Consider the following 26,312-nt stretch of genomic DNA (forward strand, 5'->3'; position numbering starts at 1 on the left):
TCTTTGCCGTCCACATGAAATATTAGTTCCTAGTCATTATATCTGCATAAAAAACATTTTATGCATTTAAACATAAAATACATAAAAAAATACATCAATAATATATATATACACAAGCATTAAATACGTAAATAGTGCTAAAGTGACACAAAGCGTTTGAAACAGCTTCCAGCCTCAGCGTTCATCACAATCGCGGTGGGAGGGGGACCGTGCAGGAGTTACACTCGTTCCTGTATTGATGAGCCTTTCACCGCTACTGGAACATTTAATGCAATACCCGAGTATTCCTCGATACCTCCAACACTAGTGAACGCCAGAGGTAAGATTTACAGGAGTAAAATAGTATTTGGTGTTTTAAGCTGTTCTCTTGAGCTTTCGAGTCTCCTTTTATGCTGTGAGCTAAGCAAAGAGCTAACACTAGCTAGTGTTGCTAACTAGTAAAACGTTACAAAGTGACTAAAGGAGCTGAATTATTACCATCCAAAGTTGTTGAGGAGCAGTTTCTAATTCTCGTTTTTCACTTTAACATTTGGAAGTGAAGTATTTTAGTGTTCTGGTTATTAAACAACCTATATTAAATGTTTGATTCAGAGGTTTTCTGGTCTCCCCTGTGTCTGTGTTTGATGACTAACCCTTTCTGCCTGTCCACTCCACTTCTCAGCCAAGTCTGTCATCATGTCTGGTGGTCCAGCGGTGAGGATCAGCATCGAGTCTTCCTGTGAGAAGCAGGTGCAGGAAGTGGCACTGGATGGGACCGAGACCTATGTCCCTCCTCTATCCATGTCCCAGAACTTGGCAAAGTTGGCACAAAGAATTGACTTCAGCCAGGGATCCGACTCAGAGGAGGATGTTGAGGGAGAACCCAAGGACCGAGAATGGGGCAAGCAGGATGGAGAGGAGGAAGAAGGTAAAATGCTTAAATAAAGCAAGGAGCTAGAGCTACACGAGCCATCACACATTCCTTGGTATAATCAGCTGCTGTGTGCCTTAGGCCAACATAAAATATCAAGCTGAACTTCATTCATCATAGGTTAAACATTTCAGTTCAGAACTTCACTTAGATGGTGAATAATTACTAATAAATATATAATTTTCATGCCAAATATCCTTGGACAAGATACTAGAAGTTGATCAGAGTATGAAAGCATGTGAATGTTACATATAAAGAGAATAGGAAAAAAGTGCTTGTGGGAATGGGTGAATGAGGCAAGTTGCGTAAAGTGCTTTGAGGGCTCAGAGTAGAAAAGTGCTGTATAAGAAACAATCTATTTACCATTTAAATCACAATGGAGCCTGTCATGTTTTGAGGCTGCAAGGTGTTGGAGGCCTTGTGAAAACTGATGGAATTATGAATTCTGTCAATCCTAAGAGTACACCCGCTGCTCCAATAAATAAATAAAATGGATTTCAGGAGTAATGAGATCCAGCTAAATAAAGTTAAACTTTATTTACAATTTACTCCTGACTCTGATGAAGAAAGGAGGACCACCAAGTAGACTCCACAAATGAATTGAAAACAGAACATAAGGTTTTTTATCACTTGTTGGAATCGAGCCCAATTTTCTGTTTTCTTGCATAGGCACAGTAAAATTTCAGCCGTCTCTTTGGCCCTGGGATTCGGTGCGTAACAACCTCCGCAGCGCCCTCACAGAGATGTGTGTACTCTATGATGTGCTCAGTGTGGTGAAGGAGAAGAAGTACATGGCTTTAGACCCCGTGTCTCAGGATCCAGCAGCTGGAAAGGTAAATTAAACATGTCACTTAAACTGATTTTTTTTAAGGGTTTTTTAAGGGTTCTACAAAAATATCTCTAAATGTCAGCAAAGCACTCTTAGGTTTGTCCACAAAGAGATCTTTTGCTCCTTCTCCAACTCCTGCAGACACCACAAGTTTTCCAGCTGATCAGTAAAAAGAAATCATTGGCCACAGCAGCTATGATCCTTCAAAAGGGAGCAGAGAAGCTCAGTAAATCAGTCACAGAGAACCAGGAGAACAGGAGGCAAAGGGATTTCAACTCTGAGCTGCTGCGGCTGCGCTCACAGTGGAAACTACGCAAAGTTGGAGACAAGATCCTGGGAGACCTCAGCTACCGCAGTGCAGGTGATAAGAGAGGAAAACACCTCACTCAGTCAGTGCTGCTGCATCCTACAGATTAACATTAAGACACTTTAAACCTGTTTTCTAACTTCCGTGTTTGCCCGTGCAGGCTCCCTTTTCCCCCATCATGGCACATTTGAAGTGATCAAAAATACTGACATTGATCTGGACAAAAAAATCCCAGAGGATTACTGCCCACTGGACGTCCAGATCCCCAGTGACCTGGAGGGGTCTGCTTACATCAAGGTCAGAGGGAAATGACATGTATAATATGTTTTTATTCATCTTTTCTCATTCCTTGTTCATTCTTTGATTTTAGATAATTACCAGATATATTAGGTGTAATAGAAAGATACTGTTTGTATCTTCAGGTGTCCATTCAGAAACAAGCTCCTGACATTGGTGATCTGGGAACCGTCAGCCTTTTCAGACAACAGCAAAAGAACAAAGCTGGTATGGTTCAGCACATATACACATTAAAAGTTGTTCAGTAACACAGAGGCTCTTTTCTTCCACGTTTTTTTTATTTTATTTTTTTTTAGAAGGGCATTTTATGAAAATACTAAATTATTACATTCTGTGTTAGAAAGCGCTCTTTAGGCTTTGGCAAAGGATGACTGAGCCCACTCTAAATTGTAAGAGTAAATCCCACAAACAAAACTCTTGGTCTTTTCTTTTGTCTCTGCTCAGGTACGCAGCAATGGCACGTGAAACTGGAGGCGGCTCAGAATGTTTTGCTCTGTAAGGAGATCTTCGCCCAGCTGTCCAGGGAGGCAGTTCAGATCAAATCCCAGATCCCTCACATTGTTGTGAAAAACCAGATCATCTCACAGCCATTCCCAGGTGAGAATATGACACAAATGGGGTCCTGGTTCAGTGTTTCTCACACTTATGTATGTGCTTATGTGTGTCATACGGAAGCATATGCCTTGCCTTGAGAGAATAACTGACCCAGTGCTTGAGCACAAGGACCAGTTCTCCACTTGCTGCAGGTTAGGGGGACCCTCCAGCTCACAGCAGGTCTTCAGAGCAGAACTAGGACTGCAGTCCAAAAATGGTGGAAATGTAGTTTGTCTCACCGTGGGTTGAGACTGCCGCAACAGAGTAAACTTTCAAAATAAGAGCACGGGAGGTTGTCCACTTGTCAAGTGATTGTGGATGGCATTAAAGAGATGAAAACATTTTAAAAAAATGCTACAATATCGATGCATTAGTCTATGTCTACCATGACAACACAGTGGTTTTGTTCGATATTATCATGGGAATATCTTGTTGTAATTTAATAGAACTTAGAACCAAAATGTAGACTCACAGCCATCGTACAAAAAATACCTGTGTGGTATTTTTCTCTAAAACTTGAAATATACATTATGGGGATTCGTTGAGACTCGAGTTAACGCGTCTTAATGTGAAATAATATGGGACCTATAGGTATTAACAAATGGTGAAAGATCCAAATAAGAACAGGTGGGGATGGAGGAAGACAGACAATCTGATAAAGAAAGGCAAGAAGTGATATTATATATATATACACACACACACACACACACACAAAGAGTTGTTTACAAAACAAGACACATGTGGGAACAGTGAGGGGAAAGGAAAACAAAAGACCAAAAAATAGGAGGTAAAACCAAAATAAGACGCGATAAAAACAACCTTTGAAGTAAAACAGGAAGTGACCAAAAGACAAAGCAGAGAGGCATGAATAGGAACATGAAGCGCTCTGACAGCTAGAATAACATTTAACATAATGACTGACTAATGTGGGCTTTTTTTCTTCTTTCTTTCTTTTTTAGTGCTCTTTTACTGGAGGTTAAGTAACAGGTGCTACCTGCTGCATTCCTCTTTTTATCTATAAAACAAACACCATATTAATGTTCTGAGTAATATTCTTAATGTTACGTACGAGCAGCCGTCATCAAGTCGAGGTATTCAGCTTTCACATTTGTCAAGAGTGTAAAGAATGTTCTTTCACTTTTAGTGAACACTCAAATCAAATCACTTTTATTGTCACGTACTGCAGTATCCGGTCCAGGTTCGGGACCTTGTTCAGTACTTACTGTTCAAATTGTAAAGTAGTTTGAACAGTTTATGGCTGGGGTGACTGGAGTCTTTGATGATCCTCCTGCCCTAATTCATCCAAAGTGTCATTCTCCCCTCCAAACACACCTGTGATTTTTCTCTCCCTAGGTCTGCAGCTGTCAATCTCACTGTGCCACTCTACGGGAGAGAAGAAAAACAACCGGGCATCTCCAGAGAAACCCAAACCGGACGACCACCTTTACGTACTAGAACACAATCTGCATCAGATGATGAGAGAGGTGAGAAGTGAGATTCCTATAGAGCGCAATCTATTAACCACCTCTGGAGGAAACCTATCAGATATGATCTGAAATGCGTTAAATATTTTTCTCTTTTTCCTTTAACTTTTAACTATATATCCTCAAAAAATCCATCTCAGTTAGGGAATACTGGTCAGGTCTCAGTGTGCTTAGACTGCGATAAAGACCGTAGAGAATTAAAGAGAAAACTGCAATAGTCCCCTGCAGTATTACTTGGTGATGGTGGGGAGGAAGAACTCCCTTTTAACAGGGAGAGAGCACCGGCTGAATTGCACTCATGAAGAGACAGTCATTTCTGAGCAGAGGGTGCTTACAAGAAAAATACAGCTACAAAGTGAAGGAATCTATGAGGGTTTTTTTTCTTGTAAATTTAAAGTTTTAATGTTGGAATTTTTTTAGATATTAAGATATATTTGTGTTCTTCTACCTACAACAACCCTGGAAACCTGTCGTCTTGTACTGTGCCAGGAGACACTTCTGTTGTTATTAATTTAAATTTCATTGTCTCAGTGCACATTTCATTGGCAACATTTGTTTCTTTTATAGTTTCACAAGCAGCAGCTGAGCTCTGTGGTGATACCGCACCCTTCTAGCGCTCCCTTTGGGCACAAACGTCTGCGTTTGGCAGGGCCACTGGCCTATGACAAGGCAGAAATCTCCAGTTGGCAGCAGACTGAGGGGCTGCTGGAGAAGATGATCAAACAGGCCAAACACATCTTCCTACGTCGCAGGTAAAATATCCTGATGTAATTTTACAAATACAGAAACAGTTACCAGTAGCAATATTGAATTTTACTGCAAATTTAGGAGCTCCAGAAACTTTAGCAGCCCAAAAAAGCAGCGTTTGCCTACATTTGGCTAGCAGATGGCTCACATTGTCTTTGTTGTTTCATCAGAATCAGAATACTTTATTAATCCCAAACTGATTATGGAAATTAAATTATGTCCTTTTATCTTAAAATATTTAATCTTTTAACAGAAGAATTGTTGTTAGCTACTTTTTGTTGGCTGTATAATGCTTAGCAATACTCTTCACGGGTACCACGGTGTTTGTGGTCAACAGGACGGCACGTACCATCGATAGTCTGGCCAGTCGGATTGAAGACCCGCAGATCCAGGCTCACTGGTCCAACATTAATGACGTATACGAGTCCAGTGTCAAGGTGCTCATCACTTCACAAGGCTATGAGCAGATCTGCAAGTAAGTGGAGTGCAGAGGAGTTTATTTTACTCATTATTTTAAATATCAATATTTATTTTTTTATTTGTACATTTTATTTTTACTATATTTTTTATTATCACAGATTTACAGATTTTAAATATTTACTAAATATTCACTATTCATTTTGTACTATTGTTATTTTAATTTAAAATACTTTTTTTTAATTATTAGAATTAATAAATTTTGTATTTTGTAATCGAAAAACTCAACAATTGAAAAAATCCTTGACACAAAGTTTTTGCTTTGCTGATTTGTTTAATGCTCGGCTCTGCAGCGCTCAGTGGCCGCCATGTAAATGCAAATGTTTTACCTACATTTGCAACTAAAAACAAACCTGCAATAGAAATGTATCTAGGATCTATTCTATATCTATTTCCTGTTTTTTTTGGGGGGGGGGGTTTGATAACCTGTGGGGTTTTTTTTGTTTGTTTGTTTTGTTTTGGTTTTTTTTCTCTTTTAAGTATTTATTATAAGGCAGATGTATTTCTTATCCAGTTACTTGAATAATCAATAGGATACTTGATTACTAAAATATTCAATAGCTGCAGCTTTTATTATTTAATAGTCTCAGGGCTCGCAAAATCGCTATCCCGACGTCCCGGGGCTAGCAGTTTTTTCCGGTCGGGCTACCAAAATCCATCCCAGCCCTGCCCATCAGGCTATCATAGGAAGAAAAAATATATGTCAATACTTTTGCATCCTTTCGCAAACGTAGCTGGGTAATGTTGTCATTGGCATCGAAGAGCCACTGTCAGTATGTAACATAATGAAATCGCGTTTAAATTTGCGCTTTTTTTTTTTGTTTTTGTTTTTTTGCTTCACGTTCACTTTGCCATTGCCCAAACTGTGAATAGAGAGCGGCAGTACTGATTGGTGAGTGACAGATTAATTCCTCTCCAATTCCTTATCACTCGTTAGCTTACTATGCAAATATGACAAGTGAAATCTTCCGCAGCAAGCTTAAACATGTCATAGAGGTTGATTGTGCAGAGAATTGCTGATCATTATGCAAGTGCCTGTGTAAAAGCAGATGGATTTACGCAGGTATTTTAGTTCTGCAGAGCCAAATAAGACAGGTCAGGGTGAAGAGGGGACAGCCAAAGAAAAGCCGACCACAAAATGGAAAAGTTATGACAAATCAGACTATGAGGCAAAAAGAAAGTGCAGCTTTTTTGGTTTCATGGACAAAAGAATTTCTGTGGCTGCAATATGACGAGCTAAATAACATAAAGTTCTGCCGGGTGTGTCATTAGTTTCACTCGATTTCTGAGTCGACAAGTGCCTTTGTTACTGGGACCAGTAATTTTAAGAAAGACCCCATCAGAACCCTTGAGAAATGCAAGAAATGCATTATTGCTCAGTCTACAGTATCTTTCCCTGAACAAACGCCAATTGCAAAAAACATATGAAAAATAAACTAAGCACAACAAGAAGTCCTGAAAAATCTGTTTAGAACAGCGTTCTGTTTTGCAAAGAGTGAACTACTTTAGCAGTCTTTGCAAACAAAGCAAATGGCCTAGATCTTGGTTCCACTTACCTCTTACCATTATATTTTTCTATTTTCGTTCACTGCTGTTGTGAACTATATAAATAAATGGATGTGAAAAAAGCTTTTCTCTCCTCATATATGGATGTTTACATGACTCTGGACCAGCGTGTTTGATCCTCTGAAATGAGGCTCACTGTGTTTTATTTGGTGTGTTTAGGTCCATCCAGCTGCAGCTGAACATCGGTGTGGAGCAGATCAGGGTGGTGCACAGAGATGGACGTGTGGTCACGCTGTCACACCAGGAACAGGAGCTGCAAGACTTTCTCCTCTCACAGGTAACACCAGTAACTTCCACAGTTATTGGAGGAGGCTGAATTTACTAGAAGCATGGCTGCACACTGTTGACTGTAATGCTTCAGTATTTAGTTCTGCGTATGCCTGCCTTCTTTTCACAGATGTCGCAGCATCAGGTACATGCAGTTCAGCAGCTGGCTAAGGTGATGGGCTGGCACGTCCTGAGCTTCAGTAACCATGTAGGTCTGGGCCCAGTGGAGAGCATCGGAAATGCCTCCGCGGTCACTGTTGCCTCTCCCAACGGAGAGTACGCCATCTCAGGTGAGACTGATGGCTCTCGGATCCTCAGGTTTCTCTGTAGTAGGAAGACCATATTAGCAGCAGCAACTCAGTACTACTCATGCCTCTATGCATGAGACATTCAGGCTCTCCCTTAGCTAACCTCCCCCCAATAAAGGCTAAAATGTTAAAAAAAAAAAAAAATTATAATTTTATTTTATTTTATTATTTTTTTTAAAGAAAAGGCAGAAACTAATGTAATAAATCAAGACGACACCCAGTCTGTCAGTTCATGGAAAATTACTCAGGATTAAGCAGACAGGTTGATACAAGTTGGGGAATCTTTGGGAAACTTCCTCTCTTCAAACATCATTGAAATGCATCATGAACCGGTTTCCATGCAACACTCATACTGAATATCTGTAAACACTGAAGAATAATGTGTGGCGAGACAAGAGAGAAACTTTATTGTCATTGTTTAAAAACAACAAAAGTCTGCTCAGCAGCTCTTTATCATTATGCAGCAAAGTAAATAACTGTCAGTGGTTTTTCATCAAAGTTTCTTTTCTCTTCAGTACGTAACGGCCCAGAGAGCGGCTGCAAAGTTTTGGTGCAGTTCCCTCGCAGCCAGATCAAAGAGCTGCCAAAGAGCGACGTCATCCAGGACGCCAAGTGGAGCCACCTCAGAGGGCCGTACAAAGAGGTCCATTGGAGCAAGATGGAGGGCCGAAACTTTGTCTACAAGATGGAGCTCCTCATGGCGGCGCTGACTCCCTGTCCTTAGGTGCTGACTCTGTCTGCTGACTCCTCCCACACACAAAATAACAGTTTATTTAAAGAGGACAATCTTCCTTCATAGACTCTCTTCCTCACATTTGAAAGAATCGACAGCACTTTCATTTATTTTAGTTTTTAACCAACTTGTGGACCGCCGTAAAGTCTGTCCACACAAGTGTCCTCTGCCTGTTGCTTATAGTGTAAGGTGTGGACTGTGTGTATATACCTCAAACAGTTTGATACAAAATAAAAAGCAGTCTGTCTATATATATTTGTCCTTTTTCTTAAGAATACAGCTGTGGATCAAAGAGACACTGTTTATAAAACTGAACTTAGGGATTTGCCGGTTCAAACTTTAAATTTGACCACATTAAGTTCAATGTTGTCTTAGGAGTGTGTGTGTGTGTGTGTGTGTGTCAGAGTAGATGGGTGCAGTTTTAATACCACTCCATTTGTCTGATGTGACAACATTTTAGATAAACTAACTTTGAGTCTGGACTCTGCACTTTCAGGTGGGGAACCTGAAGTTCCTGTGTAGGCACGAGGGAGGAGAGAGTTCGTTAAGAAAGAAATCACAAAATCATTTGCACTGTGAACCGGATATTTTTTCTTTAGGTAATAAAAGAAAAACAATTATTTTCTTTTGTTTCTACATTCATTCATTCTTTATTCCTGCATTCCTTCCTTTCTTCCTTTTCCGGGCCGTGATCAGCTGACCTGTGTTACTGCAGCTTCATGGCTCCGTGTGGATTTAGCAAACTGCAATTACTACTTGACTGCTTTGGACACAACTTTATTTACATTACTTTCTGATTTGCTGAGCCAGTATCATCAAGGCCTCAGCTGAAACTATCACCAGCCTGCAGCACACAAAAGCGAAACTCGTTTTTTGTTATCATGAAATAATCTGATTTAATTGCTTATTAATGAAACCAGCCCAGTTTAACCCTTGGTCATGAGTAAAATAAAGTCACACAGTTTCTTTGCTTAGAGAATAAATACAAGATTTATTGTGTTCCTGTATCATCGGTGGTATATTCACTCATTCAGTGACAGTCATCTGTAAATATCAATATCAGTACAAAATATCAACACAGTGCAGGTGTTCATAACTGACTGGTCATGCTTTGAGCTGTAAGTAACTAGAGTATATAAAGAGGACAGTTTGATGTACAAAACATTCCACCTTCAAAAGTATGTCCTCATGTTGTATCACTGACAGCTTTGATTGGCCATTTCAGGTGAGTCATCACTCAGACGTTCATTATCTGCAGCTCAGTCACATCGTTTTCTGCAAAAAAAAAAAAAAGGGATTAAAGTGTCAATACATGATTAAGACAACAAACAAAGCTATAATAGGTCTTCACAGACCTTTGCACTCAAACACGCCCTTACTGTGATACAATGATAGAGTCAAACCATAGTCAACCATCACACCCTTCAACATATATTTATTCTCCACACAATCATGCAGTGGTAAGAAGAACACATTTTAACTTTAGATAAAACAACACGCTCACAAACGTTTTTATGCGGAAAATTGTCTTCTTTATTATTTCACCCATTACCTAAAAAAGCAGCCACACTTCAGACACTGTATCAGGTTTTATTTGCCTTCTATATGAAACCAGTTTGTAACTTATTTAGTAGTAGCCTTCAGGAATAGTTCTCCTATGGCTATTCTTTGGATTTGGCTGCTTCGTGTTCTGTTCTCTCTGAAGATGATCCCACACTGCTTCAATAATATTGTGTCAGGACTCTGAGGAGGCCAGTCCATGACTGATGGTGTTCCACTGTGTGTTTTTCTATCCAGGTGTGCATTTACTGTGCTAGCAGTGTGTTTGGGATCATTGTCATGCTGAAAAATTAAGCTGCTGTAAGTTTCCAGATGGTATAGCACAGGGGTAGGCAACTCCAGGCCTCAAGTGCTGGTGTCCTGCAGGTTTTAGATCGCACCCTGGGTTAACACACCTGAATCAAATGATTAGTTCATTACCAGGCCTCTGGAGAACTTCAAGAAATGCTGAGGAGTCATTTAGCCCATTAAATCAGCTGTGATGGAGCATGGACACATCTAAAACCTCCAGGACACCGGCACTCGAGGCCTGGAGTTGCCTACCCCTGGTATAGCATGATGGATCAGAATCTGATGGCACTCTTTCTGTGTTCAAAATTTCTGCCCCAAACTTCTGCATGACAGAACTTTATGACTAAACCTGCACCAAGAGTTCATCCTCAGCACCAGGGAGAGTTTTGGGGAAACTGGCCTGCAAATGTGCCCTGAAATCCCTGAAAGCAGCAGGTCTGCCATGGACTACCTGTTAAACTGCATGTAGTTCAGACTATGCCTGTTTAGTGCAGACAATAAAGTATTGCATGAATGTGTATAAAGGTGTCCTGTAGTGTTTCCATTATCATTGCCACAAAAATGTAATAAATTCTGTAAAACACTGGATATTTGCAGGAGAAACAGACACACAAATCTTTTTATCTTTTTGTTTTTATTTGTTTTGGTTACATAGTTGTCCTCCATGTAGAGTGACCTATTTTGGTTATGAACGTTTTCAGCACGTATCCATACAAGAAATCAGGGAAGAATATGTTTGAGCAATGCCAGCAATCCAAAATCTTCTGAATGGGTATTCACAAGACATTTCCAAGTTGCAAACCTGTTTTTCTGGCATCACCTGAATGCACAATCATTGACACCATTAGAGGATATTCACTGAGATGGATTCTGCTGTTTACACATGGCTTTACCTGGCATCTCTCTCCTGCGCTTGCATGCCATTATCTTCTTGTAGGCCTTGTCCAGGAGCCACATGGTGAGCATAAGAAGGCTGGCCAAGCAGGCCAGGGCCAAAAAAGAGACAGTAAGGTACTGAAGGTCCTCATACAGAACCTCTGTAGGACAGAAACACAGGAGCCACATCTTATTTACTGCAAACTGAACTGCAAATAGGGCTGATCTGTTTATTAAAGATACTTTTTCATCATGTTCACTTGTTAAAAAAAAGACTTCCCCTCTTTGGTCAATCCATATGTTCTTCCTTCCTGCATTCATTCCTCCCTAAAATTATCACAGCACATGTGCCATTCTTCATTCTTCATTTTCATAGTTTATTTGCTTTAGAGTTACTCTGTCTGGTGTGGAAAACAGTTCTGAGCCTGCCTCTAATAACCACAGACGCCATGTTTGGGAAATCTGGGCAGGGCGTTTGTCGTCTTTAAATCCAAACAACTGTTACCACAATGCCAGTCAGACTACGTCAAACTGAAGCCGAGGGCTTTTGTTGATGCTCTAATCACGATTAGTGCTGCTTTTTTAAATCCTGTGAAGAAATTCTTTGTACAGGTATGACAGAAGTGCTGTTAATTACCTTAAGCTTTAAAAACTGAGCTGTTCTGCCAGGACTGTTTCTTTCTTTTATACTCTTTTTCCCTCGTTGTGTGTTAGTTTTCTGTTTTGTTTTTTAATGTAAAGACTCTCACCATTTACTTTTAGGACGAAACCAAAATCCTTGCTGCTCCCAGTTGATTCTGTGATGGTGACCACGTAAAATCCACCATCCTGCAGCCGCAGGTCTGACAGGCCCATCGAACCGTTGTCATAGGCCTGCACTCGGCTGCTGTAGTCCTCCGTTATGTTGGTGTACCCCCCCGGCTGCCAGGCCCCTATCGTCCGGCTCACCAATCCTGACATAAAAGTCCATTGTATGTTTGGGATCCCGCTACAGGTGAAATTCACTGAGAAGATCACATCGTCCTGCACTGAGCGGATCAGGCTCCTCTGAGGAGAGTATATGGAGATGGCTCCAGCTAAACAAACACATGAACATACATGCATACATTAGTCTGTATTCTCTGGGTTATTCTAGAATCAGCTGAATGTAAGTAAGTCAAAGGGAAATTCTGCTTTGCATCAGAAGAAAATTAACACAGCAGCAAATTGCAAAAAGAGCCTCAGTGATCCAGACTCTCCTAAAGTCCTAAAGTTGTTTGAGTAAAGTGGTACTTCCAAACTATTATACAGGATGTGAACACCAGTGTTGTTTCTTCCTTCAACAGCCATAAGCTGCGTTCACAGGTGGTTAAATTACAACATGTCGAACTGATTCTGGTATCAAAATACATGTAAAGGGAGACCTTTCCTGTGCTATAACTTGTTTTATCCAGCCACCTATCCTGCAAGGTGATATGACCTTTAAAAGTTTACCCAAAATGCATTTTTTAAACTTTTCTCGAATTAATGATCAGAAAACAGATCAAACATCCAGGACACCAATACATGTGTCATAACATGGCAGAGAGAGGACCCAAGCATCGGGCACGTAGGCAGATTCAAATGATAATGAGCCTTTACTTGGCTGAGACAGGACTACATACTGGGCAATATCTGGGGATTCGAAAGTCAATACATACAGGAAGTAAGAAGTGGAAACAAGACACATGAGAAAAGTGTCTATCAAAGTAAAACAAGAAATAAACACACAAACAACAGTACTCAGAATAAACAGGATCATAGAAACAGACGACTCAGCTGGAGGAACAAACACTAACATGACAACTGAACCAGAGCCCAGTGATATCACTTCACAAAATCTAAAGTCAGAGTTACTAGAAGCAGAATTCATAGAAAACACTAGAGTACAGATGAAAACAGCTCAAAACTGCAAGAGCATGACAAATATTTCTGTTACTCTTTAGCTTTAGAATTAAATTAATGTGGCTCATACCGTGTACATTATAACATACCATAATAGACCCATTTCTGTAATATACTCACATATTTATATTATTGCTAATATATATTGTAATATATCTATATCACTAAAGCACTTCTGGATGGATGCAAACTGCATTTCGTTGCCCTGTACCTGTGCATGTGCAATGACAATAAAGTTGAATTCTATTCTATTCTATTCTATTCTCTGCTGTTGAAAGTAAGACATATGTCACGATATCTTATGTTAAGGTGGTTATGAAAAAGAAACAAAAGCAAGATCTTGGCTTTAGATTACAATGTTCCAACCTTTGTATTTCAACGGACTGTAACTCAAAAAATATTCAAACTATGAGGATAACATTTTTATCATTAGATATACGGATGTTATTTTAAAGAAAAATCTGTTGATTCTCAGTGGTGGGGGGAGAGACTTGAGTCACAGTGATAGCAATTAGAGTAGAAACATGCTGGTGTGTGACACAATCGAGCGCCATAAAAAGGACTCATTCCACCATGACACGGTTAGCTGCTGTTCCTGACAAACACTGTGGCATGTCTCCTGCTCTGCCTCTGCTCTGTCTGATCCCCCACCCCCATCCTCTTTTCCCCAGAGGATTAAAACTAGTCAAACTAGCTGGGAGGTATCAGAATGAATATAAGAGGCAGTGTGTTTAGGCCAAGCTTTAATGCATATTTTCACGTGCGTGTCAGGGAGAGATCTGGTTCTGCTGGTGGTGTGTTTGTTTAATGAAGCAAGAATTTAAAATGAAAAATACTAGCGCTGACTGAGAAGCAAGTCAGTATGGGAGAGATCTTTTTGTCTGGGCTCCCCCCCCCCAAAAAAAAAACCTTTTACCAACAAATCTCGACTGACTCTTTCCTTATTTTTCTGTTAAGAAATCACATAAATACTTTTTAAAGCAGCCCTGATGTCTTCTTTTGACTGTTTCCTGCACCCTGGTTCGCTTTTAATTTTGCTACTTTTGTTTTGTGTTTCCTGAGATTTGGTTTAGATTCAGATTTTTTTGGAAACAACACTTCTGGGCATTCGGATGTTATTTCTAGGATCGTTATGTCGGTAGGACACAGCTTTATAGGTTCTGAAGCCTTGAGTGGTTGCAGTTTTATAGTTCAGATAAGGTACTTTGCAATCTTCAGCTTTCTGACTGTCACGTTGTTGCAGACACGATACAGCCAGAGAAAGAGAGAGTGGGCTCATCGTGTTATAGAGCGGGGGCTTGACTCCTCGGGACCTCAACAATAGAAACAGATCAGACGCTACGTAATAAAATCCCTATCATGCTTCAGCACGGTTTCATGGCTACATGCCTGAGCTCTGCTTAGATAATATTAGGGAATATTGACCTTTTTACTTCCCACTTCTGCCATGATCACCTATATTTACTTTCTACTGACAGGACTGAAACTTCATCCAACATTTCAAGTGTTAAACAAACATAGGTAGGTCGTACCACAAAGATAAAGCAGCAGAATTAGGAATGTGTTGAGCTTACCTAGGTGGCACATATATAACATGATGCTGAGAAAAACAGCAACATCTTGTATTTCCCAGAGCCTGAAATGCCACATTAGGATTCCAGACCCATCTGTCGAACTGCTGCAGAAGAAGCTTCCCGGGTTTATTTTACATTTTGTAGCATTCTCCTCGCCTTTCACCTTTTCCCATGGTTTCTTCTTCTTCTGTTTGTCTTCCTGGAGTTTCTGAGAGTTGTTCTTCTATTGCTTTCCTTCTGCTTTTCAGGAATGCAAAAGCTTCCCTCCTCTCTCTCAAGACTGTGTTGGATTTGACTTCATATCTGCGCAAGTCACTGCCAGCCAGCCCACACCTATCAGACAGGTTGAGCCAGAGATTACTGAGCAAACATGTAGTCCTTGTGTGGCAGTGCTCTCTCGCACACTCACACACAACTGAAGGCTGAAAGCCGTTGAGCAGTATATTCTAATTTACCTATTGCAACCACTTACTTGTCTATCTACAGACACACTGTCACAAAATGAAAGTGGGACAGGTGGAATCAAGTAGCGACACACCTGGCAAAACATGTCAAACAGGAAGTACTGTATTCACATGTATGCACCTAAAAAAACACACACAGTGACAGTCAAATGAAACTTCCCTTTAGGAGGCATATTAAAGCTGACTGTCTGTAGGTAACCCAGGTCTTATTTCTCGCTGTTACTTAGTTTATAATCATTTTAGACTCTAAGGGTGTTTTTTTAATGAATTTATGCGCTTACCAAGACCAGTGTTAGACAAGGCAATAAAAATCCAACATATATAAATGAAAGGAATATTAAAAACAAAACAAAAGAACAAGTTGGATACCAATTTAAACCCATACAAGACTGAGTTACAACATCAAAATTAAATAAAATAAAACAAACATTTGGCTCCAAGGTCGAGAATAAATTACATTAACCCAAGAATAAAATTTCAAAAGTAGGAAATAAAATACAATGTGGCCACGTAGACATGTATCAGTTTAGTGATAATATAATTATATTGCTGATATTTATATATAAATTATAATGATTTATAAAAACTACTTGCAAACCAATTTACAAGTAGAGCCCATGTGATACTCAATTGCAACACTGCAATAAAATAAAAGACTCCTCCATTCCCTAGTTAAGAATGAATAAAAATGAATAAAAATAAAATGTACAGTATGATTAAAGATAAACTAAATACCCATTGTTACAAAATGTGACGTAACACATAAGTAACAAAGAAAGCACTGGCATCAAACATGTTACATCATAGAATAACAAACAAAAAAACACTCAGAGTATTTGTACATGGATGAACAGAGAGTTGGTTGTAGCTCAGTTAAATGGATGGCATCTGTTAAAGCATGAGGTGCTCTGTGAAGAATTCCATTACCATAAAAGCCAGAACACTTGGTAGATTTATGGTTAGAGATGAATGAAGTTAAAGAAATAAGCTTCAAAATCCTAAATGAGATATAATAAGGTCTTACTTGGATGTGAGTGACTGTGTATTGTGTGGGAATAATGTATTTGTTTTTGTGAATTACTGCAGTCTGCCTCGAACAATATTTGCAGCTCACTACAAGACAAGAAATCTGAATTAAAATAAAAAGATCAGATCAGATATACTTTGTTAATATTAATACTAATACTAGAACAACTAATGTTACTGATAATTATAATAACAGTACCTCCAGCAACAACAGTAATCACTATAATAAATAAAAATAATACTGATTGTAAAATAAGAGCCGTGCATAACATACAAAAAATAAATGTTAAACTTAAAGAGCACGTGACTAATCACATTTAGAGCATGACTTTGTTTTAATGTGAAATAAATTTAAGACACATAAATTCGTACGTGTTAAAATGAAACCATTCGTAAACTGATGGTTGAAGGAGTGTAACCGCCAGCTGTAGGAGTCTTTCTTTACTCAATTTTTGTAAGTGTGACCCTTTTTATTTCCGTGGCAAAGACTATCATTAATTATTTTTTCATTTTATTTATTTATTTTTATTATTTTCTGTGTCTACAATTTATTTTTGTATTTTCGCATGTCCGTTAATTGATTTATTAATTAAAAACAAAAAGTTCCGGTTACTAGCGTCCAAGCTCACGACCTCTGCGCATGTTCGAACTTCACGCGCTCGCGCTTTTGCACATGAGAAACCCTTGAAGCTCTGAAGGTGACTTCTGGTAAGTTCATTTTTACTAAGTGGCATTTTGTTTATCTAATCCGACGTTGCTGTTATGTTCTGATAAAAGTTACCAAGCGGTAAATTATGGTCGTGCATTTCTTGTCTTCGACCAAATTTCTTTGTGACGCAGCACGAATGTGGGGATTAGCTAAAATAGCGAGCTAGCGTGCCTAAATTAAGCCGTTCTGAGTTTGTAATAAAACTTCAAATTTTTGTGTTTTTGGTGAATTAATACGTGTCCCCACATGAAACTGCTCCAAGTGCGCTAAAGGCATATTTACTTATTATTACGTTGTTTTTTTTTTTCGTCCCCTAATCACCTTTCTCAGCGATTTCGCCATGTCGCTTCCACGTGTACTACAGTGCCCGTGCTCACGTGCATTGTAGCAGTCACAATCTGAGTGGACGCTTTTATAAGTTGTCAGTTTGATTTGACACAGCTGTGTGAGAGTGGAGGAGTTGAGATAAAGTTAATTTAACCCTAACATGTGTTTTTGTTAAATCTGTGGACACTTTTATGGAGGGTCTGTGCTCGTGTTATTTGTTAATTCACTCTGCCTTATTTTACAAACTGTACACGTAAAAAAAAGTGACCGGAGTTTACCCTTTATCTGTAGTCAGATCTATTCGCCGTCACCTGCTGCTTTAACCTGCAAATTTCTTTGCTGGGTTTTGATTTGGGGCATGAAGAGTGCAATTAACCCTCCGCGCCACCAGAGGCCGCTAGTGAAGCGCCGTAATATATGTATTCTAACTTGAATCATTAAAACAATAATTTACATAAGCAGATGGGCTTGTTCCGTTTTGTTAAGTTAAAATAACACTCACTTGGCGTATTGGGTCTAGGTTGCGGCGTTAATGTGCTTAAAAATGCAGTTTATTTCTTGTTTTGCGCTTTCGTTTCCCATTGGAGTGACGCGTACCACGTGTACCGGAAGGCAAGATATTATTTATTTGCGAACGTCAGTAGACATAAATAAAACCGGATTCAACATAACACTGGTTATACCTAATCTGATGACCTTATGGCTACCGTTTTATGTCTTGAAATATGTCTTGAAATTTTTCCGAACCGTCAGTGAGGGAGACTGTGCGGGGAGTGACTCCGTCTGCTCCGACGTATTCCCGGCATCGCTTCTCGGCCTTTTGGCTAAGATCAAGTGTAGTATCTGTTCTTATCAGTTACAAGGCGAGAAGCAATGTAGGATGGCGGCGACGTCGGCCAATTTTTCGGAGAGGAATACATGGTCGTATGGAACGAGGAATACCTTGAGATTCGAACTAATGGATAAAGAAAAGGATTTCCATGACAGAATTAATTTCGGACGAAGGATTCTTTATGATGCATTGAAGGTACAACCAGAGGAAATCTACTGCCTCCAGCAAAGTACGGCAAGTAAGCACTATGACGTGACTTTTTGCACGGGAGAGTACGCGGAGGAGGTGAGAAAGAGATGTGGTACAGAAGAAAATGAAGAACTAAAAAAATATATGGTAACCCCGTTATACAGGAACGATTATAGGATTTTAACGGTGCACATGTATAATCCCTGGGTTACAGAAGAGACCATTAAGTACTTCCTGGGGCGGTACGTTACAGTGCTCCCAGGGGTACGAAAAATAAAGGACGGGCTAGGCCTATGGACTGGAAAAAGACAGTTTCGGGTAAAACTTAAAATGGATATGACAACGGAAGATGGATACTGCCACCCGCCTGCAGTGTTTTCCATCGGAGCAGACAGAGGTTTTTTGGTGTATGCAGGACAGCCACAAGCATGCAGAAAATGCGGCAGTACGGGACATAATGCAGACAATTGTGAGCAGGTGAGGTGTAGGAGCTGCGGGAAAAATGGCCATATCACAAGAGACTGCAAAGAGCCTAGAAGGTGTCACTTATGTGGCTCAGATACACATATGGCAAGAGATTGCACTAGGCCCAGATCATATTCGGAAGCAGCTAAAGCAGGGACCGAGGTAGAGCGGTATGAAGAAACGGATATAGGAACAAATATTGGGGAAAGCGCACAAGAGGCGCCACCAGCAGAAAGGAATCAGACTAATGAGGAAGAAGGGGGGGGGGGAGAGGATGGGGCCGAACAAGGAAAAGAAGAAGGCGATAAGATGGGGGAGAAAAATGGGGAGAAGCAGTGCGAAGAAGGACAAATATGGGAAGTGGCAGCTAAGCCACGAAGAAAGTCGGCCAAAAGGCGTAGGAGAGTGAGCTCGGGAGTCCCTCCAGGAGAGACTAATTTGAAAGAAGGTAAAGGAGAGCGGATGGAAGAGGGAGGGGAGAGGGGAGCGTATGTGTTGAGAGGGACGCAGACTGAATGTATGCACACACAAATGAGTGATTTAACGAGTGATGGAGACGTTGAAGAAGAAGAAGTAGAAAGTGAAGAAAAATCGGAAGATTCATTTATAAAAAATTTGCTGGCGCAAGTCAATATGGACTAATAAGGGAGGGGAAAATGGACGACAGAGGTTTTTCTTTTTTTTTCTTTTTCGGCTCTAATTTTGTAAAGTTTTCCTTTTTTTCTAGGGGATATGAAGATCAAAAAAGACCACTAGGAGATGGTAGCTGTTTTTTTCTTTTGTTTCTTTGTTATAAAATTATTAAGTGCCCTCTGCTTAGGTGTATAGATACCTTTTTTTTTACTACAAAATGGTGAGGTTCCGAATAATTACGTTAAATGTAAGGGGGTTAAAAAATGCCAGAAAAAGACAAATGGTATATGAATTTCTGTTGTTTTATAATTTTGATGTATGTTTATTACAGGAGGTACATTTGAAGGACGAGAAGGATGTTGTTATTTTTTCGGAGCAGTGGAGGGGGGGTGAATCGGCATGGAGTATAGGAGGAGTATATGGGACAGGGGTGGGAGTGTTGTGTGGAAATAAAAGTATAAAAATAAAAGAAAGTTATACGGTGATACAGGGAAGAGTGATGGTGGTAGATGTAGAAAAAAACGGGGTCCAAAGCCGGATAATAAATGTGTATGCACATGTGGATCCAAAACAAAGAAGAGAACTCCTTTTGTCGATGGACACTTGTTTTATTACAAGGAAAAATATTATAGTGGGAGGGGATTTTAATGTATCTTTAGAAAAAGAAAAATTTTCTCTCCCATTAAAGACATTTATAAGACAATACGGGTTAACGGATGTTATGGGCAGACTTCTGGGGAAAAAAGTAGGGTATACATGGAGAAATACAAGGGGGGTACAGAGTAGGTTGGACTATATTTTGATAGATAAAAAGTGTAAAATTAAAGGGGGAAAAACGATTCCGGTTCTACTCACGGATCACCAGGCGGTAGAGGTGGATTTGGAGATAGAAGGGATGGAATACGGGAAGGGATATTGGAAATTAAATAATGAGGTGTTAAAGGAAAAAGATTATAGGGATAAATTTTTAGAGATCTTCCCTTTATGGGTGAAAGTAAAAGAACTTTATGGAAAAAAAGGGGATTGGTGGGAGGATGTAAAATGCAAGATAAAAAAATTTACGATAGAATATTGTACAGATAGATCTAAATGTAGAAAAGAAGAATTTAATATGTTACAAAAAGAGATAGAACATATTTATGTTATACAAAAGGAGGGGAAGGAAAAAAATGTAGATTTGAAAATTGAAGACTTAAAGGTGAGGCAAGAAGAGTTATTAGAGAGGAAGGCAAGAGCAGAAACATATAAATTAAAACAGAAAGAGTATGAGGAAGATGAAAGGTGTTCCGCATATTTTTTTAAAAAGATGAAAAGTAGGGATAAAAGGGGGGTTATAGAGAAATTGGAAAAGGATGGGAAGGAGATTATAGGGAGGGAAAGCATGTTGGGGGTAGTAAAAGAATATTACGAGGATTTATTTAGAAAAGAAAAAGTAGGGACAGAAAAAAGAGATGTTCTTTTGGGGTCATTAAAGAGGAGATTAGTAGAGGAAGATAGGGAGTTTCTGGAAAGGGAAATAACGATGGAAGAGGCATATAAGGTGGTGAAGGGAATGAAGGTAAATAGGGTACCAGGAATAGATGGATTAACGAAAGAATTTTATGAGGTATTTTGGGGAGTGATAGGGTTACATTTGTTGGAGGTCTTTAAAGAAATATTAGAGGGGGAAGAGATGGCGGAGAGTATGAGGACGGGTGTGATTTCGTTATTATTTAAGAAAGGGAATCCTCATTTACTTGATAATTATAGACCGCTCACTATGTTATGTGTAGATTATAAGATTTTAAGTAAGATAATTGCAAATAGATTGGTAGGGGTAATGTCGGATATAGTGGGAAGTGATCAAACGTGTGGGGTGAAGGGGAGACAAATTTCATGGAATATACAATTACATAGAGACATACTTGCATATGTAAAGGATAGAAAAATGGCGGCAATCTGTGTAAGTTTAGACCAACAAAAGGCATTTGATAGGCTAGATTACGAAATTTTGTGGGAGGTAATGACTAAGATGGGCTTGGGAAAACAATTTATAAGGTGGGTGAGGATCCTTTATAAAGAGATATATTCAAAAATCAAATTGAACGGGTTCCTCACGGAAAAAGTTCATCAAGCGAGGGGGTTGAGACAAGGGTGCCCGTTATCGGTGGTACTCTATGTATTATATGTTGAACCATTGGCTTGTGCGATTCGGGAGAATAAAAGAGTGAGGGGGATAATGATGCCGGGGGGGGAATGTTTGAAAATATCTCAATATGCGGATGATACTATACTATATTTAGCGGACGACGACAGTTTAAGAGAAGTTGTGGAAATATTAAAAATATATGAAGAAGTTACAGGATCAAAAATAAATAAGGAAAAGACAAAATATAAGTACTTGGGGACGTGGGAAGGTAGAAGGGAAAATATTTGTGATTATACTTTGTGTGAAGGTCCTATGGACATTCTAGGAATTTCTTTTGGGAATAATGAGGGCGATGCTATTTGGAACTGGAAGGGGAAGATGGCAGAGGTGGGAAGGAAATTACGACTATGGAAAATGAGGAAGCTTACAATTACTGGGAAGGTGTTAGTGATAAAGAGTGAGGTGGTGCCGAAATTATTGTATCTAGGCTATGTGTTCCCGATGCCACAAGTATTTAGAGCACAAATAATGAGGGGAATATTTAACTTTATATGGGGAGGTTACGAGTACGTAAAGAGAGTACAAATGTATCAGGAGGTTGCCGATGGGGGAAAAGGGGTACCGAACATTCCGTTAAAGTTAGATACGATTTTTTATGCAAATGTGTGTACGCTGTTAAAGAAGCCATATATTCATAAATGTCAGATATTGTTATGGTTCTGGTTAGCTATTCCATACCGGTTTTTAATTGGGTGGGAAAATCAGGGGCCGAAGGCAGAGACAAGACCAGAATACTTTCAGAGGATGGTTAAGTGGGGAAAGAGACATATAGAGTGCAGGGAGGTGGATACAATACAAAATCATAAACTTCTGTATAAAAAACTGGTGAGGAATGCTAACTACAACCAGGGGATAGTGAGTTCGGAAGTTTGGGAATACGCACAGGATAAGAGTTATAAGAATGTTTTGAAAGATTTTAATTGGATGCACCTACATAGGAAATTACCTGTAAGGACTACGATGTATGCACATAATTTGGGGGAGTTAAAAGAATGTCCGAGGGATAATTGCACAGAGGAAGAAACGATTGAACACGTCCTATGGGGGTGCAAATATGCAAAAAAGGTATGGGCTGGAATGAAGAGGAGGTATAAGGGACTAGAGGCTGTGACATATGAGGAAATAACTTATCTTAGGCCTAAGGATAAAAAGAAGGAGGAAAATAAAATACGTTGTATGTTGTTATCAATTACAAAACTTAAGATATGGAGGGCAAGACAGGGGTATATAAGGGGGGGGTATGAATGGAAAGAGATGGGAACAATAAAGGATATAGAGAGGGAATTTGAGGGGATATATCGGCATGAATTACAAAGATGGGGAATAGACACGATTAAGGACAGGTGGAAGGATTATTATGAATGATGTAAAAGATGTTTTTGTGAAATATGAAAAGTATTCAATGGAATGTTGAGCAAATGGAAATGTAAGATGGTGTTGTAAGTAAAAATAAAAAAGGAAAAAAAATCTGTTCTTATCAGTTTAATATCTGATACGTCCCCTACCCGGGGACCATATATTAAATTGATTTTTGGAACAGGGAGATGGAATAGGGGCTTGCTCCGTCCACTCCACGCATCGACCTGGTATTGCAGTATCTCCAGGAACGGTGCACCCCCCTAAACATGTGGAAAAATATTGAAAGTTTGGCCAGGTGGTCACAGCACCAGAATAACTGAGACCCCTTATGGTTTCTTGTTGCTGATTACCAATTTGGAATGTTAGATTCCAAATTATTATATTAAGTTGCAACACAACAATGATGCAAACACATAGTTGCTGCAGACAAAGCAGCACACAAAAAAATTGTATCTTGGTAGATTTTAAAAAAATGTATTTAATGAGATTTTCCAATGCCTGACTAAAGCTGGCAAGGAAACAAATTGTCTGCAGTTCGTGGAAAATTGTTTATTTATCCATCTACAGTGGGAAACAAAACCACATCTACATTTATTGTCTTTAAGTCTTCTATTGATCATTTTCCAATATCCGTTTCTATATATTGGCACATTTATTTCAGTAGAAACAGAAAGCAGCTTGTGATTTAGAGCTATTTCTCATATTTTGTAGGCTTTGTAATATATTATATTATTTAATTAGTTCAGTCTGTTACTGTTATCCTCCTGGAGCAACTGTAACCCACACAATTTCCTTAAGGATTATTAAAGTATTCTGATTAGAGAAGAAAAAGGTGCAGTGCTGGTGGATAATATTTTTATTTTGCTTGCAGTAAATATTTTTAATTTATTTAACCTTCATTTATACAGCTAGTTCCAGTGAGACTAAATGTCTTATTTACAGTAGTCCAGTCTGCTTCTTAACCATCTATTATTTTCTCAAGTAGAACCTGGGTCGTCTTTATGTGTTTCACTGAATGTGCCTGAGAGAGAAAATGTTAGACCCTAGTACGTGTCTGCCTGTGTCCAGTGACGTATAACAATCTCTTGCTATGAAAACTGTTCTGTTGTTCATGAAATAAGTGGCTGTGTCACCCAGCAGCTCTCTGTGGGCTGTGGGTTTGGTCTTTATGTATATGTTTATTATCCAAAGCGCTTTTCTCTTAAAGTTGGCTCATTCCTTGGTAATCTGACTATGACTATATCAGCTGCATCTATTGGGTTATTTTGGTAATAGATTGATCTATTGATGTTTTTTTTTACCCATCATCTGTTTCATTTTTCTAAAAAGACCCCCAAACCTTTTGTATTTACGTGACATCTGAAATTGTAATTTTTTAAAGAAAATATTTTCTTAGCTGCCAAAATATATAAATGCGCTCAAGTAAAGTCAAAGCCAAATAAAGTAAGATAAATATGCAATCTAAAATAAGATATAAAAAATGAATCTTTACTGTCTTCGTGGAAGGCTTTGTGATTTTTGTTCATGCGTCTGCTTGTTTAAGTGTGCAGTGAATTTCTGTCTGTAAGCCTTTAAAGGAGAATGTGGTGCCTGCAATGCAGCGATGCGAGTATATCAGCAGTCTGAAGTTTGCCTTTGATGCAAAGTTTTTATGCTGCTGCAAACAAGATGTTATGATGGTGTAGACATTAATTAATATTAATAATAATTTAGTGTCCAACATAACGTCACTGTTGCTGTGGTGATGTCAGTGCTTCTTTTCAAAACTGGGCCCTGTGTTTGCTTAATATTGTCAGACTTTTTATTCACACGCTGCTCCTAAATCCCTTTGTATCGCAGGTCTGCTTTTAGTCGCAAATGCATGTGAAATGCACGCGTTTACATCCTTGAACACATCGGCAGGCTACAGAGCTGGGCATTAAATGAAGCAGCGAAGCAAAGACTGTGTTGAGGATTGTTTATAATCCAATTTTTCAAAATACTTGATGAATCGCTGCAGCCCTATTTCGCTGTAAGAAGTGTAATTCTTGCAAAATGCATGCATTGAAGTAACATTTAAAGTAAGAAAAGGCTTCGGCTCTTCTGTAATAGGTTTTGTATTTGATTTTGGATCTGGACAGTTACTGAGGGTCGCCTGTGAGACGAGGGAGAATAGTAGGAAATATTGATCCAGCTATCACCCCCTCATCGTCTTGTTTCCTGTCACTGCAAAAGTGGACAGGAATGCTGCTCTGCAGAATGTCCGATGTAGTTCCAGATATCTGGCTGATAGCAGCATCTCATCTTGACCATTTGGTGCCATTTGTTTTTCTCTGCAGCTGTCGTGTATTTCACCAAGCATGACATTTATATTTGTTAGTTCAGGTGTACCACCTACTTCTCTTCCACTGGCTGGGATGTCCTCTCTAAGAAGGAGAAGCATACTTCTGCAGTCATGGCAGTCCAGGCTTTGTTATGTGCAGAAGGGCCTAAACTCAACTCCAGCTGCAGCATTTGTTCTTGGTCCCTGTGAGCTGCAGGGAGCTCATGCGGTGGACTCGTCCTTAATCTGTGTTTTCTGATAGGTCAGTCGATCTTGTCTTTCTCACTGTTATCACTGGTCAAGGTGAACATTCAGGGTACGGCAAACTTACAACCCAGAGAGGAAATGCCCAAAGTATGTGACTGGCTGCAGACTTTTAAAAATGGAATCGCATTGAGTAATCAGATGGCAAGAGCGAGCGTCAGCCAAGAGCAATTAGAAATTGAATGCAGACAGATGTGAATGAATCTCCAATAAAAGCAGTGACAGGTTCAAATACTTTTGTTTGACCTATTGAGTCAAACAATGAGAGTCAAATATTGAGAGGAGTCTGAAGCTGCAGAATGTAGTTTGAAATCATTAAAGTGAGTGTTCCTACTCCGGGACAGTAGGGGGCAGCAGCAGGAGGAGAGTGAACTGTTCAGCAGCAGAGAGCAAAGGAACAGGAAGTGGTTGTGCTGTTAGCAGAAAACGTGTGCGCTTTATGCGTTTTTTCCTTTTTTCTAAACATCAGACGTGAATCAAACAGTTTTCAGCTGCAGTTTGATTTAACTTGGAGTTACTTGAACTTCCTGTTGGTTTGTTGGTGGATTTAAGGAGGTTAAATGGATGAAAAAAGGTGATCTTTCAGTTAGCTTTTGTTGTGCAGATGCAGCAATGCATGATGGGAAAGACTCCCCGTATATTTTAAACTCAACCTGATGTGGCTCTGTTGGAAGCTCCTTCCTGTGTATATAAATAGTGTGTAGTCCCAGCCTCCTGCAGGCTGTGTTTGTGTTGATTGTGAGATTGTGAGCACCGTGAGTGTGCAGGGTTTGTGTGTGAAAGAGTCCCCCATGTGTGAGGTGAACAACTC

The 26,312-nt window shown here is 39.4% G+C and overlaps 2 protein-coding genes, 1 non-coding gene and 1 pseudogene across 3 annotated transcripts; 3 read left to right on the forward strand and 1 right to left on the reverse strand.

The window, feature by feature from the left end:
• Nucleotides 1–223: 223 nt before the first annotated feature.
• Nucleotides 224–8,754, forward strand: med17 (mediator complex subunit 17). Its single transcript, XM_085370856.1, has 13 exons — nt 224–319; nt 662–907; nt 1,580–1,743; nt 1,881–2,100; nt 2,207–2,343; nt 2,469–2,550; nt 2,788–2,940; nt 4,291–4,421; nt 4,989–5,173; nt 5,506–5,643; nt 7,371–7,488; nt 7,609–7,768; nt 8,302–8,754. Exons 2-13 carry the CDS (start codon nt 676–678, stop codon nt 8,508–8,510), a joined length of 1,929 nt encoding a protein of 642 aa, XP_085226982.1. The 5' UTR covers nt 224–319; nt 662–675; the 3' UTR covers nt 8,511–8,754.
• Nucleotides 8,755–11,146: 2,392 nt separating this feature from the next.
• vstm5 (V-set and transmembrane domain containing 5) lies at nt 11,147–14,819 on the reverse strand. Its single transcript, XM_085371619.1, has 4 exons — nt 14,744–14,819; nt 11,996–12,322; nt 11,264–11,407; nt 11,147–11,190 (listed from the first exon to the last, which is right to left on the reverse strand). The coding sequence occupies exons 1-4, from the start codon at nt 14,817–14,819 to the stop codon at nt 11,147–11,149; spliced, it is 591 nt and encodes a 196-aa protein (XP_085227745.1).
• Nucleotides 14,820–18,073: 3,254 nt separating this feature from the next.
• Nucleotides 18,074–18,189, forward strand: LOC146619458 (U2 spliceosomal RNA; annotated as a pseudogene).
• Nucleotides 18,190–23,007: 4,818 nt separating this feature from the next.
• Nucleotides 23,008–23,196, forward strand: LOC146619459 (U2 spliceosomal RNA). Its single transcript, XR_014906863.1, has one exon. It is a non-coding gene; the product is annotated as a U2 spliceosomal RNA (small nuclear RNA).
• The last annotated feature ends 3,116 nt before the right edge of the window (nt 23,197–26,312 follow it).

This window comes from Diplotaxodon limnothrissa, linkage group LG14 (assembly GCF_057381915.1).
Source record: "Diplotaxodon limnothrissa isolate DT_005_m linkage group LG14, D_limnothrissa_male_GT1.1, whole genome shotgun sequence".
Classification (NCBI taxonomy): Eukaryota; Metazoa; Chordata; class Actinopteri; order Cichliformes; family Cichlidae; genus Diplotaxodon; species Diplotaxodon limnothrissa.

What these genes read in the sequence shown, in the direction of transcription:
- vstm5 (XM_085371619.1), bottom strand. Translation starts at nt 14,819, where the DNA reads ATGTGGCATTTCAGGCTCTGGGAAATACAAGATGTTGCTGTTTTTCTC. An exon ending in GTTATATATGTGCCACCTAG is followed by an intron (nt 12,323 to 14,743) that starts GTAAGCTCAACA and finishes GTGTTTGTTTAG; the next exon opens with CTGGAGCCATCTCCATATAC. An exon ending in TTTCGTCCTAAAAGTAAATG is followed by an intron (nt 11,408 to 11,995) that starts GTGAGAGTCTTT and finishes TCTGTCCTACAG; the next exon opens with AGGTTCTGTATGAGGACCTT.
- med17 (XM_085370856.1), top strand. Translation starts at nt 676, where the DNA reads ATGTCTGGTGGTCCAGCGGTGAGGATCAGCATCGAGTCTTCCTGTGAG. An exon ending in CCTCAGCTACCGCAGTGCAG is followed by an intron (nt 2,101 to 2,206) that starts GTGATAAGAGAG and finishes TTGCCCGTGCAG; the next exon opens with GCTCCCTTTTCCCCCATCAT. An exon ending in CACATCTTCCTACGTCGCAG is followed by an intron (nt 5,174 to 5,505) that starts GTAAAATATCCT and finishes TGTGGTCAACAG; the next exon opens with GACGGCACGTACCATCGATA.